Raw genomic sequence first — 23,204 nt, 5'->3', positions numbered from 1 at the left:
CTCGTAGCTGTCAGAGGGCTTCATTTAGAGGATTTGGTTCCACTGACAATTGCCCTGTCCCTGGCAGGTTCTCAAAATGTCAACGGTGAAGGAACAGCTTATTGAGAATCTGACTGCAGAAGATAAAGCCTCCCAGTGCAAGATCACCATTGTTGGAACTGGTGCCGTCGGCATGGCGTGTGCTATTTGTATCTTGCTGAAGGTGAGTGCTTGGTCCATCTGTGGCTGGAAATCAAAGAAGCACTTTTTTTTTTTTTTTTTTTTGACAGAGTTAGACAGTGAGAGAGAGAGAGACAGAGAGAAAGGTCTTCCTTCCATTGGTTCACCCCCCAAATGGCCGCTACGTTCTGACGCACTGCGCCAATCCGAAACCAGGAGCCAGGTGCTTCCTCCTGATCTCCCATGCGGGTGCAGGGCCCAAGCACTTGGGCCATCCTCCACTGCCTTCCCAGGCTACAGCAGAGAGCTGGACTGGAAGAGGAGCAACTGGGACAGAATCGGCACCCCAACCAGGACTAGAACCTGGAGTACCGGCGCTGCAGGCGGAGGATTAGCCAACTGAGCTGCGGCACTGGCCCAAAGAAGCACTTTTTTTTTGCTCTTGTATGTTGATGAGTTCAGGCTGCAAGGGCTAATTCTTTGACAGCAAATATATATCTTGTCATCTGATTCTGACACAATTTAGGAAATATTTGGAACTGAGCCTTGCTAGACTATTTTTAAAAAATTTTTATTTATTTATTTTAGAGCTGGAGAGACAGTGAGAAAGGTGTTTCATTTGCTGGTTTGTTCCCCAAATGGCTGCAACGGCCAGAGCTGTGCCAATCCAAAGCCAGGAGCCACGAACTTTTCTGGGTCTCCCACGCCTGTGAAGGGGCCCAAGCACTTGGACCATCCTGTACTGCTTTCCCAGGCCAAAGTAGAGAGCTGGATCAGAAGAGGAGAAGCCAGAACTAGAACCAGCACCCATATGGGATGCCAGCACCCCAGGTGGAGACTTAGCTCACTAGCCACAGCCCCAACCCCAAAACTATTTAAATGTATTCACAGGGCGGCCTTTTGGTACACAAGAGCCACTTGGGGGCTGGCACTGTGGCATAGTGGGTACAGCCACCTGCAGTGCCGGCATCCCATATGGGCACTGATTTGAGTCCCGGCTGCTCCACTTCTGAACTGCTTCCCTGCTATGGCCTGGGAAAGCAGTGGAAGATGGCCCAAGCACTTGGGCCCCTGCACATGCATGGGAGACCCAGAGGAAGCACCTGGCTCCTGGCTTCAGACTGGCCCACTTCCAGCCATGGCAGCCATTTGGGAAGTGAACACCAATGGATGGAAGACCTTTCTCTCTGGCTCTCCCTTTCACTGTCTGTAACTCTACCTATCATAAATAAATAAATAAAATCGTTTAAAAAATGAAAAAAAAATCTTACCTTCTTCATATGTCATTGAAAGACAAACTTTAAAGTGTTTATAAAGACATGTAAAAGTTTTAGAAATATGTGGACTCACAACATTTTTCCCTGTCTGGTGCAGAACAAAGTAGCCATAAAAGTTTTACTTAAACTGATTTTTTTTTTTTTTTTTGGACAGGCAGAGTGGATAGTGAGAGAGAGAGAAACAGAGAGAAAGGTCTTCCTTTTTGCCATTGGTTCACCCTCCAATGGCCGCTGCCGGCGGCGCATCACGCTGATCCGAAGCCAGGAACCAGGTGCTTCTCCTGGTCTCCCATGCGGGTGCAGGGCCCAAGCACTTGGGCCATCCTCCACTGCACTCCAGGGCCATAGCAGAGAGCTGGCCTGGAAGAGGGGCAACCAGGACAGAATCCGGCACCCCAACCGGGACTAGAACCTGGTGTGCCGGCGCCGCAAGTCGGAGGATTAGCCTGTTAAGCCGCGGCACTGGCCAGTTAAACTGATTTTTAAAAAAGATTTATTTATTTATTTTAAAGAGTTACAGAGAGAGAGAGGAGAGGTATATAAAGAGAGATAGAGAGGTCTTCCATCTGCTGGTTCACTCCCCATTTGGCCGCAACAGCCGGAGCTGAGGTGATCCAAAGCCAGGAGCCAGGAGCTTCTTCCTGGTCTCCCATGTGGGTGCAGGGGCCCAAGCACCTGGGCCATCTTCTACTGCTTTCCCAGGCAATAGCAGAGAGCTGGATTGGAAGAGGAGCAGCCAGGAATAGAACTGACGCCCATATGGGATATATGGCACTGCAAACAGCACCCACTATGCCACAGTGCAGGTCCCCCTTAAACTGATTTTTTAAAATATATTTATTTATTTACTTATTTGAAAGGCAGAGTGACAGAGATGAGGGGAGACAGAGATGAGGAGAGAGAGAGAAAAAGAGAGAGAGAGAGAGACTTCCATTTGTGGGTTCACCCCCACATGCCTGCAAGAGCTGGAGTGAGTCCAAAGCAAGAGCCAGGGACTCCATCTGAGTCTCGCACGTGGGTGGTAGTGACCCAGGTACTTGGCCATCATTTGCTTCCTTCCAGACACTTTAGCAGGAAGGTGAATTGCAAGTAGAGTAGCTGGACTCTCACCAAACACTCCCATATGGGATGCAGGTGTCCTAAGCAGTGGCTCACGCTGCTGTGCCACAACATCCACCCCACTTAGACCGATTTTCATTTTCTGTTCTTTACTTTACTATGGTCATTCTGATACTCTCTGGAGAAAAGATCCTGGAGATGCTCATATAACTGCTCTTATAAATTCTGGTAGGCTAAGCAAGCTCAGGCCTCTTGTTAAAAAATTCTATTTGAGAAATGACTCACAAAGACATAGTAATTCTTAAAAAATACCAGACAAACAAGCAAGAAAACAAAAACTTTTAGAGACTATGTTCACTCTGTTTTGATAATTAAGGAGGATGGAGGTGGGAAGATTCCTTTTGTAAAAGAATTGTCTGGTAGCCTGTTGAAAAGGGATAGAAATCAAATTGAAAGAATTATTTAAAAATTGTATTGGTTATTAAATGATTGTCACTCAGCTCCAAAGCCAACTTTGTGTACTCCATTTTGTGGTGTTGGTGCTAGATCTCTGCATAACATTTCCCTCCTTTGCCAGTTGGCATCCCGTTAGGTTCTACCGAGAAGGGGCACTGGAGGGAAATTGGAAGGTAACAGGAGGAGAGGAGTGTTTGCTTGTTGTTCTCTGTCATCCCAGCCATGGCTCTTTGCCCCAGTGCTAGAGGTTGGTTTTAGCTTCTGGTTTCTTTTGGAACTCTGAGCTTCAGCCCATCTTGTCCCTTTGGTGATAGCAGCAGCAGCAGCTGTATTTTGCCTTTGGCAGAGGTCTCAGCCTAGCTCCATAAAGTACTGCTGTAGTCTCTCTGTTCCCCTTAGCCTTGTGAATGGTGGCTTCCAACTGCACTTGCTGTCTATCTCTGCTTACCTCAAGTATTCCCTTTATGTTCTTTGAGCCTTTAAACATCAGTCTACATTTTATTTGAAAGACAGAGTTACAGAGAGAAGTAGAGACAGAGAGAAAGGTCTTCCATCTGATGGTTCACTCCCCAGTTGGCCGCAATGGCTGGAGCTGCGCTGATCAGGAGCCAGGAGCTTCTTCCAGGTCTCCCCCATGGGTGCAGGAGCCTAAGGACTTGGGCCATCTTCTACTGCTTCCCCAGGCCATAGCAGAGAGCTGGATCAGAAGAGGAGCAGCCGGGACTAGAACTAGCAGCCATATGGGATGCCGGTGCTTCAGGCCAGGGCTTTAACCCACTGTGCCACAGCGCTGGCCCCAACATCAGTCTACATTAATTTCTCTCTGTTGAAATTCTTAGAGTGGTTTCTGTTTTCCTGATTAGACCCAGATAGAGACACAGACTGATGTAAAAGTGAATCTATAATTGTAAAAGTGAATCTATAAATATGATCTGGTTTTCTTTTCAATTAGCTAAGAAGTGTTATGTGATGGTTCTAGATAAAATTTCTTATTCTCCCCTGATTACTGATATATTACACATGATTTACTAAATTTTAGAATATTGTTGGGCTTGTTTATAGCCACAGGTTCCACATACATAGACTGAATCAACCAAGAATTGAAATTATAAAAAGCCAGGGGCAAGGCATTTCATTCAGGTGTCCCATGTGGGTGACAGATCCCAAGCAGTTGAACTATCATGTGCTGCTTCCTAGGATACACTAGCAGGAAGCAGAGCAGCTGGGAATGTGGGCATCCCAAACAGCAGTTTAACCAGCTATACCACAATGCCAGCCTCACATATGACCATTTGAAATGAGTGACTGGAGCATCTCTGGATGCTGGGATCTGAACAGGGTCTTGAAACCAGTCATCCATCCATCCATGGATAACACGAAATGACTACATACAGCTTTCCACAAAGGCCAGATGGTATCTGATCTCAGAAAAAAACAGTAGCAAGCAGGGACTTTGACCCTTGCCTTTTTTTTTTTTAATTTTTTTTTAAAGATTTATTTATTTGTTTGAAAGAGTTACAGAGGCAAAGGCAGAGAGAAAGAGAAAGAGGTCTTCTATCTGCTGGTTTACTCCCTAGTTGGTTGCAGCAGCCAGAGCTATGCTGATCCAAAGCCAGGAGCCCGGAGCATCTTCCAGGTCTCCCACGTGATTGCAAGGTACCAAGGACTTGGGCCATCTTCTGCTGGTTTCCTAGGCCATAGCGGAGAGCTTGATTGGAAGTGGAGCTGCTGAGACTCGAACTGGTGCCCATATAGGATGGCATTTCCAGTGCTGGCTTTTCCCGCTATACCACAGTGCTGGCCCCAACCCTTGTCTTTTACTGGTAACCTTTGGAAATCTGGCCACTGGAATCTGAGAAAATACATTTCTGCTGTGTATTTCTGCATTCCATTTTTGTCTAGTGAAAATTCAAATTAGAGTCAGCAAAAAGAGACTTCATTGAGCAGGCAGCTGAAAAATCTGAGCAGAACTAGCTTCTGGTGGTACTGGATTCTGGCGTTCAGATATATCAAGGCATAGTTTAGTTCCTGATATCTTGGCTCAGATTTATTTCATTGACTTAATTCCTAGGCATGGTCTTCCTATATGGAAGATGGCTATGCAGTTTATTCTTAGTCTTTTTTTTTTTTAATTTATTTGTCAGACAGTTACAGACAGTGAGAGAGAGAGAGAGAGAGAGAGAGAGGTCTTCCTTGCGTTGGTTCACTCCCCAAGTGGCCGCAATGGCCAGAGCTGCACCGATCCGAAGCCAGGAGCCAGGAGCTTCCTCCTGGTCTCCCATGTGGGTGCAGGGGCCCAAGCACCCAGGCCATCTTCTGCTGCTTTCCCAGGCTGCAGCAGAGAGCCAGACCAGAAGAGGAGCAACCAGGACTAGAACCGGCACTTATATGGGATGCCAGCACCGCAGGCGGAGGCTTAACCTAGTACGCCATGGCGGCGGCCCCTATTCTTAATCTTATGTCATTCTTAGAGCTCAGGATTCCAAAGAGAAGTGAGATTTAGTATCCTAACTTCCATTTTCAAACCTTGTGGAAATTGTGTCCATTTTTGTGCCTGTGCCATATGCTGATTTGTGAACTAATTGCTATGGCTAGAAGGAAGGGATGGAACAATTGGCTGATTCTGGTTATGGTTTGGAGGACCAGTGGTTAACTGTTGTATGGCACCACATCACATTCAGTGGGTTCCTGCAGGGAAGAGGAATTCTATTACCAGAAAAGGGGATACTGGGGACAAATAGCAAGAAGAGACTGGTGAAAACAGCAGATGTTCGTTGTCTGTCACTGCTTTTCTTTCTTTTTTTTTGGCTGTAAGCATGCATGCTAAAAGCAGCTTGATCCAACTCAGAAAATAGGCTTGATATCAAGTATAAAAATTCCTTTCAAAGAATTTCATAACTTTCCATATTTAAAAATATTTATTTATTTATTTGAAAGGCAGAGAGAGAAAAAGGGATGGGAGAGGGAGGGAGGGAGAGAGGGGGTGGATTGAAGGGGAGGGAGATGGAGGTTGATCTTCCATTTACTGATTCACTCTGCAAACACTTTGCAGCAGACTGGGGTAAGCCAGGCTGAAGCCAGGAATCTGGAACTCTATCCAGGTCTCCCATATGGGTGTCAAGAACGCAAGTATTTGGGCCATTATCTGATGCCTCCCAGGTGCATTAGCAGGAAGTTGGATAGGAAGTGCAGTAGCCATGACTCGTACCAGGCACTCTGACCATGGGATACGGGCATCCCAAGTGGTGGCTTAAACCACTGTGCCACAATGCCCTCTTCTTCACTGGCTTTATAACTGTTTTGTGAAAGGTAAAAAAGTCCCAATTCTAGCAATTTCAAAACAATTATGTGAAGGCAAAGACAGTAATACTTTTTGCCACTTCCTAATATTTACCTTGAATTCTGGTGTGTTTAAGACACATTCAAGGGGCCGGCACCGTGGTGAAATGGGTGAAGCCACCATCTGCAGAGCTGGCATCCCGCGTAGGCACTGGTTCGAGACTTGGCTGCTTCTCCTCCAATCTAGCTCTCTTCTGTGGCCTAGGAAAGCAGTAGAAGATGGCCCAAGTCCTTGGGCCCCTGCACCTGAGCAGGAGACCTGGAAGAAGCTTCTGGCTCCTGGCTCCTGGCTCCTGGCTCCTGGCTTTGGACCGGTGCAGCTCCAGCAGTTGCAGCCATTTGGGGAGTGAACTAGTGCAGATGGAAGATCTCTCTCTCTCTCTCTCTCTCTCTCTCTCTCTCTCTCTCTCAAATAAATAAATCTGGGGGCAAAAAAGAAAAAACAGAAAGATAAGGACCTGAGAACCTGTCTGGCCCTTAAAAAAAGATTCAAAAACTATTTTTGTATCATTTATTCTCCTACCATAAATATGAGACTCCTTTGATTATAAAGGTTCTTATTCTCCTAAAACTCACACAGGAACCTTTCCTGGAACATCTTATTTAGAACTTCCGTGTATTCCAGGATTTGGCTGATGAACTCGCCCTTGTTGATGTTGCAGAGGACAAACTGAAGGGAGAGATGATGGATCTTCAGCATGGCAGCCTTTTCTTTAGTACTTCAAAGATTACATCTGGAAAAGGTTAATTTTCATTGTATGAAGTTATTTTCAGAGCTTAAGAAAAAGTAATGTTTATTTAAGTTGATATAAATAAACATAAAATAAAAAAATCTCTTTGTTATTAGGACAAAGTTTATAAGAGAAGAACGCTATAATTAGAGGAGATTTGGCAAATACAGGAAAGTGTAAAGAAATTTTGAATCTCTTCTGTTATGATTTTGTTTACTTCTCTCTATCTTTGTTTTTTACTTAATTGGCATTATAGTATATGAATATTTTTTAAACTTGTCATTTAGTCTTATATATTTACCTAAGGTTCTGTAGTCTTGAATAACTTTGTAATATAATCAGTATATTTATATGTACTCTTTAACATGGTTTTCTTTCTATAGCAGAGAACCAAGTTTTAAGACATGAGATGAGGCCACAGAACACAGGAAATGCAGAATTTGCTGTATTATCATTACCATCATGCATAGGCCAACTAAGATGCTTCAGAAAATTAGGAAAAAAATAATTGTTTTGTTATACACTAACGTGTACTCCTGTAGTGCCATCTTTGGTAATATGGCTCAACAGGTGGACTGTCTGCTTAAGCTCTGTCATCTAACATGATTGGAACTGAAGGTGGCAACTTAATGTAAATGTAACTGTTAGAAAAGGCCACCACTGGGTTCCGTGCTGTGGCACAGTAGGTTGTTCCTCTGCCTGCGGTGCTGGCATCCCATATGGACACTGGTTCATGTCCCAGCTGCTCCTCTTCTAATCCAGCTCTTTGCTTTGGGCTGGGAAGGCAGTAGAAGGTGGCCCAAGTGCTTGGGCCCCTGTATCCATGTGGGAGACTCAGAAGAAGCTCCTGGCTCCTGGCTTTGGTCTGGCCCAGCCCTGGCCACTGTAGCCATTTGGGGAGTAGACCAGCGGTTGCAAGACCTTTCTCTCTGTCTCTCCCTCTCTCTATCTGTAACTAATTCTACGTCTCAAATAAATAAATAATTGAAGTCTTAAAAAAAATAAAAGAAAGGACAACCACAAACTTTGTATATTGACTTATACTCAGAAGTTTATTTGCCAATATTCTGATTATAGGGGGACATTTGAGTATGGATTACCAGATGAGAATTTTGTATTATCTTTCTTTGCTTTCTTTTTTTTTTTTAAAAAAGAGTTTTATTTGAAAGAATTACAGGGGTGACTGATTCCATCTGCTGGTTCACTACCCAGATGGCTTCAAAGGCCAAGGCTGGGGCAGGCTAAAGCCAGGAGGCAGGATCTTCATCCAGGTCTCCTATGTGAGTGACCTGTACCCAGATACTTGGGCCACTCTTGGTTGCTTTTCCCAGGCCATTAGCACGGAGCCGGATTGGAAGTAGAGCAACCGGAACATGAACTGTGCCCACTTGGGATGCCAACATCTCAGGCAGCAACTCTGCCCGCTATGCCACAGTGCCAGCCACCTGAAATGTCTTTCTGAAGGCACACCAAAAATGGTCATTTTGATTTTTTTAAAAGTGATTTTTTTTAAGAGAGCTAGTGTTGTGGCACAGCAGGTTAAGCTGCCACCTGTTGCACAGACATCCCATATAAGTGCTATTTTGAGTCCTGGCTGCTGCTCCATTTCTGATCTAGCTTCCTGCTAACATGCTTGGGAAAGCAGTGGAAGATGGCCTCAAGTGTATAGGACCCAGCACCCATGTGGGAGACCTGAATGACATTACAGGCTTCTGGCTTTGACCTGGCTCAGCCCTGGCTATTGCAGCCATTTGGGGATTGAGCCAGTGGATGGAAGATGTCATTCTGTCTCTCCCTCTCTCTCTGTAACTCTATCAAAATAAATAAATATTAAAAAGAATAATATTAGAAATTTAAAGATACTCATGTAGCAATTTGATCATGAAACTCAGTTTTGTGGTTTTCCTTCATTTTTCTCTTAAACCTATAAGAATTGTTTTCTAAAGATTTATTTATTTTCAAAGTCAGTGTTAAAGAGCAGGAGACACAAAGAGAGAGAGATCTTCTATCTGCTGGTTCACTTCCCAGATGGCTGCGATGGCCAGCACTGGGCCAGACCAAAGCCAGGAGCTTCATCCGAGTCTCCCATGTGGGTGGCAGGGGCCCAAACACTTGGGCCATCCTTGGCTGCTTTTCCCAGGCCATTAGCAGGGAGTTAGATAGGATGTGGAGCAGCCATGACACAAACCAGTGCCCACATGGGATACTAGCATAGCAGGCAGAAGCTTTACCCTTTATGCCACAACACTGGCCCCTAAAAAGACAATTTTTAAGCAACTGACTTTTAGTTAATCTTTCCAAAGCATTCAGTTTAGTTTTAATAGAGACGATTATTTTTTTAAGGTTAACTAATTATGAAAGATTTGACAGAGATTAAAGCTACCTATTCATATCCTACTGTCCTCCGAACTTCAATTTTTTTTTTTAAGATTATTTATTTGAAAGGGAGAGAGAGAGAGAGATCTTCCATCTGCCGATCCACTCCTCAGATGTTCACAATGGCTGGGGCCAGGCCAGGCTGAAGCCAAGAGCCAGGAGCCTCTTCCAGGTCTCCCACATGGGTGACAGGGGCCCAAGGACTTAGGCCTTCCTCTGCTGCTCTCCCAGTTATACCAGTAGGGAGCTGGATTGAAAGTGAAGCACCCAGTTCTCAAACCATTGCCCATATGGGATGCTGGCACCGCAGGGGGAGGCTCAACCCCCCACACCACAATGCCAGCTCCCAAACCTCCACCTTGACCATGCTGTTTACCATGATTTCTTTCATACTTAATGGTTTGTAATATAACTGGTATAAATACATTGTAATATAACTGGTATAAATACATTGTAATATAACTGTTTTAAATACATTTGGTTACAAACGTGGCTAATTCTGCATGTGCAGTGACAAGATGAGCAAGTGCACTGGCTTACTAGATGGTAATCAGCCAGCTGCCAGCATTCAGTGTATCTCTGGTGGACTGGTTTTGTGGAGTCAAGTTAAAAGACCTGCTACTGCCTTAAAATACTTTTAAGAAAATCATTCTGCCTTCAATTTTGAATAACAAGTAAGGCATTTTCGGAACAGACCCTGAGTGAAGTGAAGGAAACCAGAGAGTTAAACTGAACACTGTAGCTAGTTTTCACTCAACAGCATTAGCCAAACTAGTTAACACCAATTTTGGTTTTCACTGCTCACAGAATTTAGGGAGCCAGAGAGAGTCTAAGCTGTGTCCCAGTGGACCACGCTGGGATCAGTAAACTTTTTCTGTAAAGGGCCAGATGAGAAATAGTTTAGTTTTTCCTGGCTAATGTCATCTTTGTCTCAACTACTCAACTCTGTTGTAGATAATACATAAGTCAGTGGACAGCCATCCTCGGCTACCTCTGAGGACCACAAGAAAAATTAAGTGTCTTAGACAGTTCAGTGGGGGGAAACGACTGCTGAGGGTTTGCAGTCACAAGCTGGTTCTTAATTGAGTTATGAAAAGTGTGAAGCAACCAGATAACCTGGAGGAAACTCTCTTTCAGTTTGTAAAGAGCTTCCACAAAATTCCAAGGAAACTGAACATCTCATAGTAGAAATAATTAAACTTTCCTTTTTTTAAAGACATTTTAAAAAAATTTATGTGAAAGGCAGAGTTACAGAGAGGCAGAGAGAGAGAGAGAGAGAGAGAGAGAGAGAGAGATTTTTCCATCTGCTGGTTGACTCTCCAAATGGCCACAATGGCTGGAACTGGGCTGATCTGAAGCCTGGTGCTAGGAGCTTCTTCTGGGTCTCCCATGTGGGTGCAGGGGCCCAAGCACTTGGGCCATCTTCTTACTGCTTCCCTAGGCCATAGCAGAGAGATGAATTGGAGGAATAGCAGCCAGGACTCGAACTGGTGCCCATGTGGGATGCTAACACGGCAGGCAGTGCCTTTGCCCGCTATGCCACAGTGCTGGCCCCAAAATAAACTTTCAAGAAAATGTACAAGCAAAAAAGTTGAATTAATAGAAATAGATTACTATAGATTTCAACTTAGCAAATATCTCTCTTGTCTGTGTCTCTTTCAAATTAAATTTAAAAACTAATGGGATATGGCCGGCGTCGTGGCTCAACAGGCTAATCCTCTGCCTTGTGGCGCCGGCACACCGGGTTCTAGTCCCGGTTGGGGCGCCGGATTCTATCCCGGTTGCCCCTCTTCCAGGCCAGCTCTCTGCTATGGCCCCGGAAGGCAGTGGAGGATGGCCCAAGTCCTTGGGCCCTGCACCCGCATGGGAGACCAGGAGAAGCACCTGACTCCTGGCTTCGGATCAGCACGATGCGCTGGCCACAGCGGCCATTGGAGGGTGAACCAACGGCAAAAAGGAAGACCTTTCTCTCTCTCTCTCTCTCTCTCTCTCTCACTATCCACTCTGCCTGTAAAAAAAACAAACCAAAAAAAACAAAACTAATGGGATAGAGAATAGTTTAGCTAATTTCACAATTTAATTCACATGCTAATGAAGTTAGTCTTTGAGCTCTTCTCATCTTTAAAACTTAACTAAAATTTATCCACATTTATTTGTTTTTAGAATTTTGTTACCTCTATATAACTTAAGTCTTCAATAATAGAACCTGGAAAAGAACTCTCAGCTGTATAACACTTTGGAAAAAAAAAACAAACAGTCCAGCATGGGTTAGTAAGCATTGCATCATGTTGGCACTGGACTCAATGGGTGAAACAGTGGAGGTTGGTTGTTAATTTTACTAAGCATTGTATCTTCTTATGTGCATCAAGAACTTGTTTGTGATCTCAAATCCAGTTCTTCATAATAGGAATAAATGCATTTCTACTCTTAGAATGCAGAAATAGATGCAGGTTCTCAAAATTTCTGATTTATTATGGTGTTTCTGAGAAGTCAGAGAGCTGGGCCTTAATGACAAATGAGAATGTGGGTTAAAGGGGATGGTAAATTCTGTTGTTCTGGAAGTTTGGAGCCGACTATGTGAAAATTGGCAAGTAGTTGTGACAAGTGCTCCTTCAGGTTATGCAAAATAATCGTACTACAGAGAAAGTCAGTTTACCTGCAGATGTTGGGCTTGAGAGCCCGTGAGTATTTTAACACCAAGAACATGCAGTAGACTTTTCAAGAGTTAAGGCATAGTGATCCTAGGAATCTTGATCCACATCTTGTTTTCTGCTCCTTTTCAGATTACATCGTGTCTGCAAACTCCAAATTAGTTATTGTCACAGCAGGTGCAAGGCAGCAAGAGGGAGAAGGTCGCCTTGCTCTGGTCCAACGTAATGTGAATATCATGAAATCAATCATTCCTACCATAGTCCGTCACAGCCCTGACTGCAAAATGCTTATTGTTTCAAATCCAGGTGAGTCTTTCCCCCTCGTTTTTACTGCCTAAGGATGATATTCCGTATCATTGCTTTTTTTTTTTTTTACAAAAACAATTTCATTGCTGTAGTAACATTATGTACAACAAACTGCACTCATTCAGTGCATAGTAAGGAAGGCATTTTGGAGGATGAAATCACTGTTCAGAAAAGCAAATTGTGAAAAAAAGTTATGATGAATCTTTTCCAACATGATACCACTGTTCTTACTAGTGGATATTTTGACATACGTGGTTTGGAAGCTAAGTGGCTTACCTGCGACTCGTGTAATTGGAAGTGGCTGTAATCTCGATTCTGCCCGTTTCCGTTACCTCATTGGAGAGAAGTTGGGTGTCCATCCCACAAGCTGCCATGGCTGGATTATTGGAGAACATGGTGATTCTAGTGGTGAGTATAAACCTATTATCATTATAGAATTACTCTGCCTACCTCTAATAATGCTTATTTTCTTTAAAATTTGTTTTTATGATGTTAATGTAGCTCTCTAACTTTCATTTTGTTGCTATTTCCCTGGTATCTTTTTCTATTGCTTTCAAAATTTTTTAATTGACACATAATGTGCATATTTATGAGGTACAATGTAATGATGTAGTACATGTGTATATCATGTAATGACCAAATCAGAGTAACTGGCCTATCTATCACTTTATACATTCACATGTTTTTTCAGGTGAGAGCATTTAAAAAGCACTCTTCTACCTATTTTGGAATATACAGTGCATTATAGTTAACTGTAGGCACCTGTTCCTCCTGTCTTCCTGGGCCTGTGACCAGTCTGTCCCCATCATACACTTCCCCTGCCCCTTCCCAGTTTCTGATAGTCACTGTTCGACTCTTTGCTTGGGTATGCTCAACATTTTTAGATTCCACACGTGAGTGAAGTTATACATTGTCATTCTGTGTCTGGTTTATTTCAGTTAGTATAATGTCCCCCAGGTCACAAATGACAAGAATTTCTTTCTTTTTTCCAACTGAATAGCCTTCCATGGTGTGTGTATGTGTGTGTGAGTATGTGTGTGTGTGTGTGTGTATACACATACACATTTTATCCATTCATCTGTCTTTGGAAATTTAGGTTGATTTCTAATCTTGGCTGTTATGAATAGTTTTGCCATAAATATGAGTGTGTAGCTATCTTTCTGATATAATGATTTTATTTCCTTTGGTTTTATGCCTGGTAGCAGGCTTGCTGGATGTTATGACAATTCTGTTTTCAGTTTTTTAAGACAAAAATGGTTTTTTGCAATGCTATACTGATTTACATTTTCATCAGCAGTGTATGGGAGTTCTCCTTTGTCCATAACTTCTCCAGCATTTTTTTTTTCTTGACTTTGAAAGTAGCCATTATAACTACACTAAGATGCTATCTTGTTGTGATTTGATTTGAATATCACTGATCAGTGGTGTTGAGCATCTTTTCATTTACCTGTTGGCCACTTGTATATTTTCTTTTGAGAAATGTCTGTTCAAATCTTTTGCTAGTGAATTTTTAAAAATTGAAGTAGTTTTTTTTGCTATTGAGATGTTTGAGTTCCTCATACATAGTGTGCACTATCATGAATTTTTTGATGCTCCCCATATGAATGAATTTCAAATTTTTTGTATGAAAATAAAATTACTGAATTACTTTTTTAAAAAGAAAGATTGATTAATTAATTTGAAAGGCAGAGTTTACAGAGAAAGAGAGAGAGAGAGATCTTCCATCCACTGGTTCACTCCCCAGAAGCCAAGAGCCTAGAACTGGAACTCCATCCATATCTCCCATTCAGGGTTCCAAGTACTTGGGCCATCTTCCACTCCTCTACCAGGCACACTAGCAGGGAGCTGTATCGGAAGCAGAGCAGCCAGGATTTGACTGGCGCTCTGATATAGGATGCCAGCTTCCCAAGTGGCAGCTTAACCTACTGTATCACAATGCTGTCCCCTATCTTCCAGTTTTGAAATAGAGAAATACACAGTAAATTCACATTATCTGTCTTCACCCTACTTGCAACAGAATCCCGAACTCCTTGCTCCTCCTATCTAGCTATAACCAAGTACCTGTCAATCAGCTCTTCCCAACCCTCCCTCCTCTCTTCCCTCCCCAGCCAATGGTAACCACAGTTATATTTTTAACTTCTACTAGATCGCATCTTTTAAGATTCCACACATGAGTGAGATCGTGTGAGAGTTGTCTTTCTGTGTTTGGCTTATTTCACTTAACATAATGACCTCCAGTTCCTCCTATGTTATTGCAAGTGACAACATTTCATCCCTTTTAGTGACAGAGTGATATTCCATTGTGTATATGTAGCACATTTTCTTTACCCATACTTCTGTTGATGAATTCTTCGGTCCTTTCATTTCCTTGCTATTGTCAGTAGTGTGCTACAATAAACATGGGAGTACAGATGTCTCTTTGACAGACGGATTTCATTTCCCTTGGATAAATACCCAGAAGTGGAATTGCTGGATCATATGGTAGGCCCTCTTTTCCTTTGTGGGGAATCTCCATACTGTTTTCCACAATAGAAATTTACATTCCCACCAGTAATGTGCAAGGTTCCCTTTTCTCTACATTGTCACCAACACTTGTTAACGTTTGTCTTTTTGGTACTAGCCAGCCTCACTGGAGGGAGGTGATAGCTCACTGTAATTTTGATTTGCATTTCTCTAATGATTGGTGATGTGAAACATTTTTTCATGTACCTGTTGACCATTTGTGTATCTTCCTTTGAGAAATATTTGTTTAGATCTATTACATATTTTAAAATTAAATTTTGTTTTTGCTTCTGAGTTGAGTGTTTTATATATTCTAGATATTAACCCTTTATCAGATGTATAGCTTGCAAATATTTTCTCTCATTCTATATGTTGTGTCTTTACTCTTTTAATTGTTTCATTTCCTGTGTATAAGCCCTTTAGTCTGATGAAATTCAATTTATCTATTTTTGCTTTTACTTTCATGCTTTTGGGTTTTGATCCAGAAAATCATTGCCCATTCCAGTGTCTTCAAGTGTTTTCTCTCTGTTTCCTTCTAATAATTTCAAAGGTTCAGGTCGCATAGATAGGTCTTTTTCTTTTTTTAAAAATTTTATTTGACAGTTACAGACAGTGAGAGGGAGAGACAGAGATAAAGATCTTCCATCTGCTGGTTCGCACCCCAAATGGCTGCAAAGGTCAGAGTTAGGCTGATCTGAAGCCAGGAGCCAGGAGCTTTTTCCAGGTCTCCCACATGGGTGCAGGGGCCCAAAGACTTGGGCCATCTTCTACTGCTTTCCCAAGGCCACTGCAAGTGGCCTACTGCGCCACAGTACTGGCCCCATATATAGGTCTTTAATCCATTTCCAACTGTTTTTGTATGTGGTGAGAGATAGTGGTCTAGTTTCATTCTTCTGCATGAAGGTATCCAATTTTCCTAGCATCATTTATTTAAAAAGCTATCCTTTGTAAATGCATGTTTTTTTAAAAAAAGATTTATTTTTTATTTATTTGAAAGGCAGAATGCAGAGAAAGAAAGGGAGAGAAAGAGAACATTATCTCCCATCTGCTGGTTCACAACCTGAATGACTGTCACTTCTGGCTGAAGCCGGGAGCCTGGGACTCCATCCCAGTCACCTGCATGGGTGGCGGGGGTCCAGGTTCTTAGGCCATCTTCCATTGCCTCTCCAGGCACATTACCAGGGAGCTGGATTGGAAATGGAACAGCCAGGTACTCAAACCAGTGCTCTGATATGGGATGCCAGTGTCACAGGTAGCAGCTTCTCCCCACATCCCCATCCCACTATGGCAAAACACTGGCCTCTCAATACATATTCTTAGCAGCTTTGTCAAAGACCAATTGGCTATAGATACATGGTTTTACTTCCAGGGTTTCTATCTAGTCTGTTCCATTGATCTGTTATCTCTTTTATGCCAAATACCATACAGTTTTAATTACTGTAGCTTTGTAATATATTTTAAAGTCAGGTAGTATAATGCCTCCTGCTTTGTTCTTTTTACTCAAGATTTCTTTGGCTATTTGGGGCCTTTTGTGGTCCCATCCAAATTTTAATAGTGTTTTTTTCTAGTTCTGTTAAAAATGACATTGAGATTTTGGTAGGGATTGCATTGAACCTGTAAATTGCTTTGGTAGTATACACATTTTAAAGATATTGATTTTCTAATCCATAAACATGGGATATCTTTCCATTTCTTTGTATCCTCTTTAATGTCTTTCATCAGTGATTTACAGTTTTAATTATAGAGATCTTTCATCTCTTTGGTTAATTTTTTTTTTTTTTGACAGGCAGAGTTAGACAGTGAGAGAGAGAGAGACAGAGAGAGAAAGGTCTTCCTTATGTTGGTTCACCCCCCCAAATGGCTGCTAAGGCCAGCACACTGTGCTGATCCGAAGGCAGGAGCCAGGTGCTTCCTCCTGGTCTCCCATGCGGGTGCGGGGCCCAAGGACTTGGGCCATCCTCCACTGCACTCCCTGGCCACAGCATAGAGCTGGACTGGAAGAGGGGCAACCGGGACAGAATCCGACGCTCCAACCGGGACTTGAACCTGGGGTGCCGGCGCTGCAGGCGAAGGATTAGCCAAGTGAGCCACGGTGCCAGCCTCTTTGGTTAAATTTATTATGATTTATTTGTTTAAAATTATTTTAACTTTTTTGTAGCTGTTGCAGGTGTGGTTGTTTTCTTGATTTATTTTTCGGGTGATTCGCTATTAGTGTGCAATAATGCTACTGATTTGTGTACATTGACTTTGTATCCTGTAACTTGCTGAATTTATTAGTTTTAAGAGCTTTTTGGGTGGGTGCAAACTGTTGAAATCTTTATACTAAATTGATCTTCTGTATATAAAGAGAATTGAAAATGAATCTTGATGCAAATGGAAGGGGAGAGGGAGCGGGAGAGGGGAGGGTTGTGGGTGGGAGGGAAGTTATGGGAGGGGGAAGCCATTGTAATCCATAAGCTATACACTGGAAATTTATATTCATTAAATAAAAGTTAAAAAAAAAAAGAGCTTTTTGGTGGAGTCTTGGGAGTTAGTTCTCTCTGGATAAGACCACGTCATCTGCAGACGGTGACAGTTTGACATCCTTCTTTCCGATTTGGATGTCCTTTATTTTTCTTGCTCTAGCTAGGACCTCCAGTAAAATGGAGAATAAAAGTGGTATTTGAGCTGTTGGTTTCTCATATATGGCTTTATTATGTTAGGTATTTTCCTTCTATTCCCAGTTTGGCCAGAGGGTCTTTTTTTTTTTTTTTTTTATGAAGGGATATTAAATTTTAGCAAATAGCACTTCTGCCTTTATTCAGATGATCATGGGATTTTCGTTCTGTTGCTGTGTGTATTGCACTTAGTGATTTCCATATATTGAACCCTCTTTGCATCCGTGGCATGAATCTCGGTTGATCATGGTGAATGGTCTTTTTAAGGTGCTGCTGTATTTGGTTTACTAGAATTTTGTTGAGGATTTTTGCATCTGTGTTTATTAAGGCTTGTAGCTTTGCTTTGTTGTTGTCAGCAAATGAGGACAATTTAACTTTTTCCTTTCCGATTTGAGGTTCCTTTATTTCTTTTTGTTGCCTAATTTTTTTTTTGAATAGAGTTTCCAATACTATACTGCATAAAATAGAGTGGACATCTTTATTTTGTTAAAGATTTGAGCAGTATGATATTTGCTGTGGGTTTGTTATATATGGTCTTTATTCCTTTGGTACTTAGTTTGTTAATAGTTTCTTTTAAATCATGAATGGATATTGAATTTTATCAAATGATTTTTCTTTTATTTTTAAAATTTAAAAAATTATTTTAAAATTAGAAAGAGAGAGCAAGTGACAGCTTGCCCACCCATTGGGTTCATTCCCCAAATGCCTACAATAGCTAGGGATGGGCCTAGGCCTTGGCCTGGGCCAGGGTCAAAGCCAGGAGCCAAGTGCCAGGCATGTGATCGAGGTCTTCCACATAAGTGGCAAGAAACCAACCGCTTGCACCACCACCACTGCCTCCTAGGGCTTGCTGTGTCAGGAAGCTGGAGTCAGGAGTCAGAGCCAGGCTATGAAACCAAGCACTTCAATTTGGGAGGTTGGTGTCTTAACCATTAGACTGACTACCTACGCCCCAAATGCTTTTTCTAGATGATCCTATTTTTGTCCTTTATTATGTTAAATATTATACATTACACCTATTGATTTGTATATATTGAACTATTCTTGGATCCTTGGGATGAATCCTACTGATCATGATGAATAATCTTTGTAATATGCTGTTGAATTCAGGTTACTAGCATTTTGTTGAGGATTTTTGCATTTATCTTCATCAGAAATATTGCACTACAGTTTTATTTTTTATCTTGTATACTTGTCTGGTTTTGGTATCATGATGTTGTGTTTGTAGAATGAGTTCAGGAGAATTCCTCCCACTTCAGTTATTTAGCATAGTTTGAGGTAAATTGTCATTGATTCTTATTTAAACATTTGGTAGAATTCAGCAGTGAAGCTATCAAGTCCTGGGATTTTCTTTGATATATTTTTTGTTGATTTATAGATTTTTCATTTTATACTGATTTCTGCTTGTTGATCATTAATGATTTGTTCAGACTTTCTATTTCTTCATGATTCAATCTTAGTATGTTCTGTGTGATTGAAAGTTTATTTATGTGAAAGGCAGAGGTACAGAGAGAGAAGGAGAAACAGAGAAAGAGAGAAAGAGAAATCTTTGATCCACTGATTCACTCTCCAAATAGTTGCAACAACCAGAGCTGTGCCTGTGTGAAGCCAGGAGCCAGGAGCTTCATCCATGTCTCTCATGTGGGTAACAGGGGCCCAAACACTTGGACTATATTCTGCTGCTTTTCTTGGGCCATTAGCAGGGAGCTGGATTGGAAGTGAAACAGCCAGGACATGAATTTGTGCTGCTATGGAATGCTGGCATCATAGGTGGCTTTATCTTCTATGCCACAATGCTGGCCCCCTAGATAAGATTTTTTATTTAAAGTCTATTTTTAAAAATAATTTATTTATTTATGTGAAAGTCAGAATTACAGAGAGAGAAGGAGAGACAGAGAGATCTTCCACTCACTTGCTCACTCGCCAAATGGCTGCAATGGCCAGGGCTGGGCCAGGCTGAAGCCAGGAGTCAGGAGCTTCATTTGGATCTCCTATGGGGTTATAAGGGCTTAAGGACTTGGGCAATTCTCCAGTGCTTTCCCAGGTGCGTTAGCTGGGAGCTGGATTGGAAGTGGAGCAGCAAGGACTCAAATAGGTACCTATATGGGATGCCAGCACTGTAGGCAGCAGCTTAATTCTCTGTGCCACAGCACCACCCTTAAAGTTTGTTTCATATGATGTAAATGTATCTGCTCTAGCTGCTGCCTTTAGGTTTCCATTTTCATGGAATATCTTTTTCTATCTCTTTCAGTCTCTGTGTGTGACCTTAAAGGTGAAGTGAGTTTCTTTTAGATAGTTTCTATTAGGTTGGATCTTGCTTGTTTATGCATTCAGCCATTGCATGTCTTTTTTATATTTTAATTTATTTGAGATAGGCCAAAAGAACTAATCCACTGATCCATTACCCAAATGGCCACCACAGCTGAGGTCTGACCAGGTCCAGAACCAGGAGTTGGAAGCACAATCCAGGTCTCCCACAAAAGTGACAGGATCCCGGTTACTTGAACCATCACTGTTGCCTCCTACAATCTGTATTGGTGGGAAGCTGGAAATGTGAGCTGACAATGAAACCCAGGCACTGTGATGTGGGACGTGGGTGTTTCAACTGCTAGGCTAATGTTTTCTTTTTTTTCCCCCTCTGACTATGTTATTTCAAAAGATTTGTCTTTGGGTCATGAAATTTTTTCTTCTTTAGCTAATCTTTTTTTTAAAGAAAAATATTTATTTATTTATTTATTTATTTGAAAGGCAGAGCTACAGAGACAGAGAGAGACACACACAGGAAAAAGGTCTTCTATCCACTGGTTCATTCCCCAGATGGCCACAACAGCCAGGGCTATGCCAGGCTAGTTTTGTTCAGGTCTCCCATGTGGGTGGCAGGAGCCCAAGTTCCTGGGCCATCTTTCACTGCTTTACCAGGTGCATTAGCAGGGAGTTGGGTTGGACGTGGAGCAGCCAGGGCTCAAACTGGTGTCCATTTAGGATTCCAGCATCTCAGATGGCAGCTTTACCTGCTACACCACAGTGCGGTCCCTTCTCATCTGGTTTTGATGCTCTCAGTTGTAATTTTTATTTCATGCATTGAAGTCTTTAGTTACAAGGTTACACTTAGTTTTTTGTTATTTTTCTTTTCTTTTTTAATATTTATCTATTTATTTGAAAACAGAGAGGAGAAACAGAAAAAGAGATATCTTCCTTCTGCTGGTTCAGTCCCTAAGTGGCCAAAATAGCCAAGGCTGGGTCAAGCCAAAGCTAGGGGTCAGGAACTCCATCTGGGTCTCCCATATGGGTGGCAGGGGCTCAAGTACTTGAGCCACTATCTGCTGCTTCCAAGGTGCATTAGCAGGCAGCCATATTGGAAGCAGGGTAGCTGGAATGTGAAATGGCACTCCAAAGTGGGATGTGGGCACCCCAAGTGGCAGCTTAATCCCTGCCACCATGCCCACCTTGCTGTTTTTTAGAGAGAGAAAGACGGAGAGGGGGAAAAGAGAGGGATATAGTGATAGAAAACTTTCATCTGCTGGTTTACTCTTCAAATGCCTTCAGTGGCCAGACATGGGTCAGGCTAAATCCAGGAGCCAGGAACTCAATCCAGGTCTCCCACATGGGTGGCAGGGGTTCAGCTGCTTAAGCTATCACCACTGCCTCCCCAGGGTATGCATTAGCAGGAAGCTGAAGTCAGGAGCTGGATCTGGATCTGGGTATCTAACCCAGTACTCCCATGGAATGCAGTTGTCTTAACTGGCATCTTAACCACTAGGCTAAATACTTGTCCCTGGCTTTTCTTTTCTTTACATAAAATCTATTTCCTTAATGAAGTTTGCATTTAGATCACAAAATATTTTCTTGGTTTTGCTGAATTGCTTATGTGTATTCTCTTGTATCTTGACTCCTTAGGATCATTATTTTGAATTCCTTTTCAGACCTTTCAAAAATGTTTTTCATTGAGTTCAGTTACTGGTGAGTTATTGTTGTTGTTTGGCAGTGTCTTATTTTCTTATTTTTTGTGTTTTGTTATGCATTTTGTGTCCTTGCATTGATATCTGTTTGTCTGATCTGTACACTGTCTCTTGAGATTTTATGGAGTAGCTTTTGTAGGCAATAATTTTCACCTAAGGTGTTGGTTGGGTAGGGTGTGTTGGTTTGGGTTACACGTAGGCACAGTAGTGTAGTCTCTGTAGGGTTGTTTCAGCTGTAGTCAGTGTCAGCAGTGTCTAAGTGTACCTCAGTTGACTGGCTGTGGGGTCTGTGCAGTTGCTCTGCCAGTTGAGCATGGCTTCTTGGCTGAAGCATGGCTCAAGGCCCAGGTGGTATGTGGCACTGTCCACACTGTGGGTGGAAACCGTAAGATCCTGGGCATATAGGGGCTGACTGGGCTCTGCGTGGGTCATGGCTATTCTGCTGGGCCTGGGCTCCCCATAATGGAGTCATGGTGCTGTAGCTATGTGTGTGAGCACAGATCAGTGGCATAGCACGTCAGGATGGAGCAATATCATGACTACTGGCTCCTTCTAGTAATGGCTTTCATGCTGAGATGACACTGTACAGCAGCGGCCTGGGTCCCAGGAGCTGGGAGTACCATGTAGACCACTTTTCAGAACTGTTTAATCCTGTGTGTTACAGGCAGCTCCCTAGATGATGCTGAAGGACAACTCCAAGGATTGCAGGATTCTCCAGCAGCAGAAATTGTACATGAGGAGCAGAGTTGTGGCCCAGCAGGTTAAGCCACTGCTTGGATGCCAGAGTCCCGTGTTAGAGTGCTGGCTGGTTTGAGTCCTGGCTGTTCTGCTTCCAATCCAGCTTCTTGCTGTGTGCGTGAGAAGGCATCTGATGAGGTCCAAACACTAAGTCCCTGCCTCCCACATAGGAGACTCATGTATGAAATTCCTGGTTCCTGGCTTCAGCCTGGCTCAATTCTGGATGTTACAGGCATATGGGAAACAGTGGGCGGAAGATATCTGTCCTCCTTTCTCTGTCACTCTGCCTTTGATCTGACTTGGACAAATACTTCTTTGACTAGTGCCTTAAATAGACCAGATTGATTCATGTTATTATCATAACTCAGATATTCTTCCTGAAGGTCATTAAAAATAATTTTCTACATTTAATACTCAATGACTTTATTTCTGTGAAAATAGTATTTTCTGAATAGTATTAATTTGAATGTATTTACTCTTCTATATAGAGTGATTTCCTTTTGTTTCTTTTTTTCTTTCTGTTGGATCAATTAAATTCCTCTACTACTTTGGAGTATACATTCACCTTGTAAATGGTCATCAGTAATTTTTTTTAAAGATTTATTTATTTATTTGAAATGCAGAGTTACAGAGAAGCAGAGGCAAAGAAAGAAAGAGAGAGAGAGAGAGAGAGAGAGGTCTTCCATCCACTGGTTCACTCCCCAATTGGCTGAAATGGCTGGAGCTGTGACGATCTGAAGCCAGGAGCAAGAAGCTTCTTCCAGGTCCAACACAGGTGCAGAGGCCCAAGGGTTTGGGCCATCTCGTATTTTCCCAGGCCATAGCAGGGAGTTGGATCGGAAGTGGAGCAGCCAGGACTCAAACCAGCACCCATATGGGATGCCGGCACTGCAGGTGGCAGCTTTACCTGCTTTGTCACAGTGCTGACCCCCATCAGTAAATTTTAAGCACTCATACTAAATATCCTCTAAGTAATTATCATCTTTAAGTTTGC

The 23,204-nt window shown here is 42.5% G+C and overlaps 1 protein-coding gene across 4 annotated transcripts in view; it reads left to right on the top strand.

Annotated features, from left to right (window-relative positions):
• LOC133764407 (L-lactate dehydrogenase C chain) overlaps positions 1-23,204 on the top strand; it is a 34,899-nt gene that overhangs the window by 541 nt on the left and 11,154 nt on the right. For all 4 annotated transcript variants that reach the window (XM_062198083.1, XM_062198080.1, XM_062198082.1 and 1 more), the window contains exons 2-5: positions 68-202; positions 6,916-7,033; positions 12,181-12,354; positions 12,589-12,762. In XM_062198083.1, the coding sequence (XP_062054067.1) occupies positions 77-202; positions 6,916-7,033; positions 12,181-12,354; positions 12,589-12,762 (592 nt within the window). In that variant the 5' untranslated portion in view covers positions 68-76. The remainder of the gene's footprint in view (positions 1-67; positions 203-6,915; positions 7,034-12,180; positions 12,355-12,588; positions 12,763-23,204) is intronic.

The sequence above is a fragment of the Lepus europaeus genome, chromosome 7 (genome assembly GCF_033115175.1).
Source record: "Lepus europaeus isolate LE1 chromosome 7, mLepTim1.pri, whole genome shotgun sequence".
Lineage (NCBI taxonomy): Eukaryota > Metazoa > Chordata > Mammalia > Lagomorpha > Leporidae > Lepus > Lepus europaeus.
Note: the sequence above shows the minus strand (reverse complement) of the source record. Positions and strands in the feature narration are given on the sequence as shown.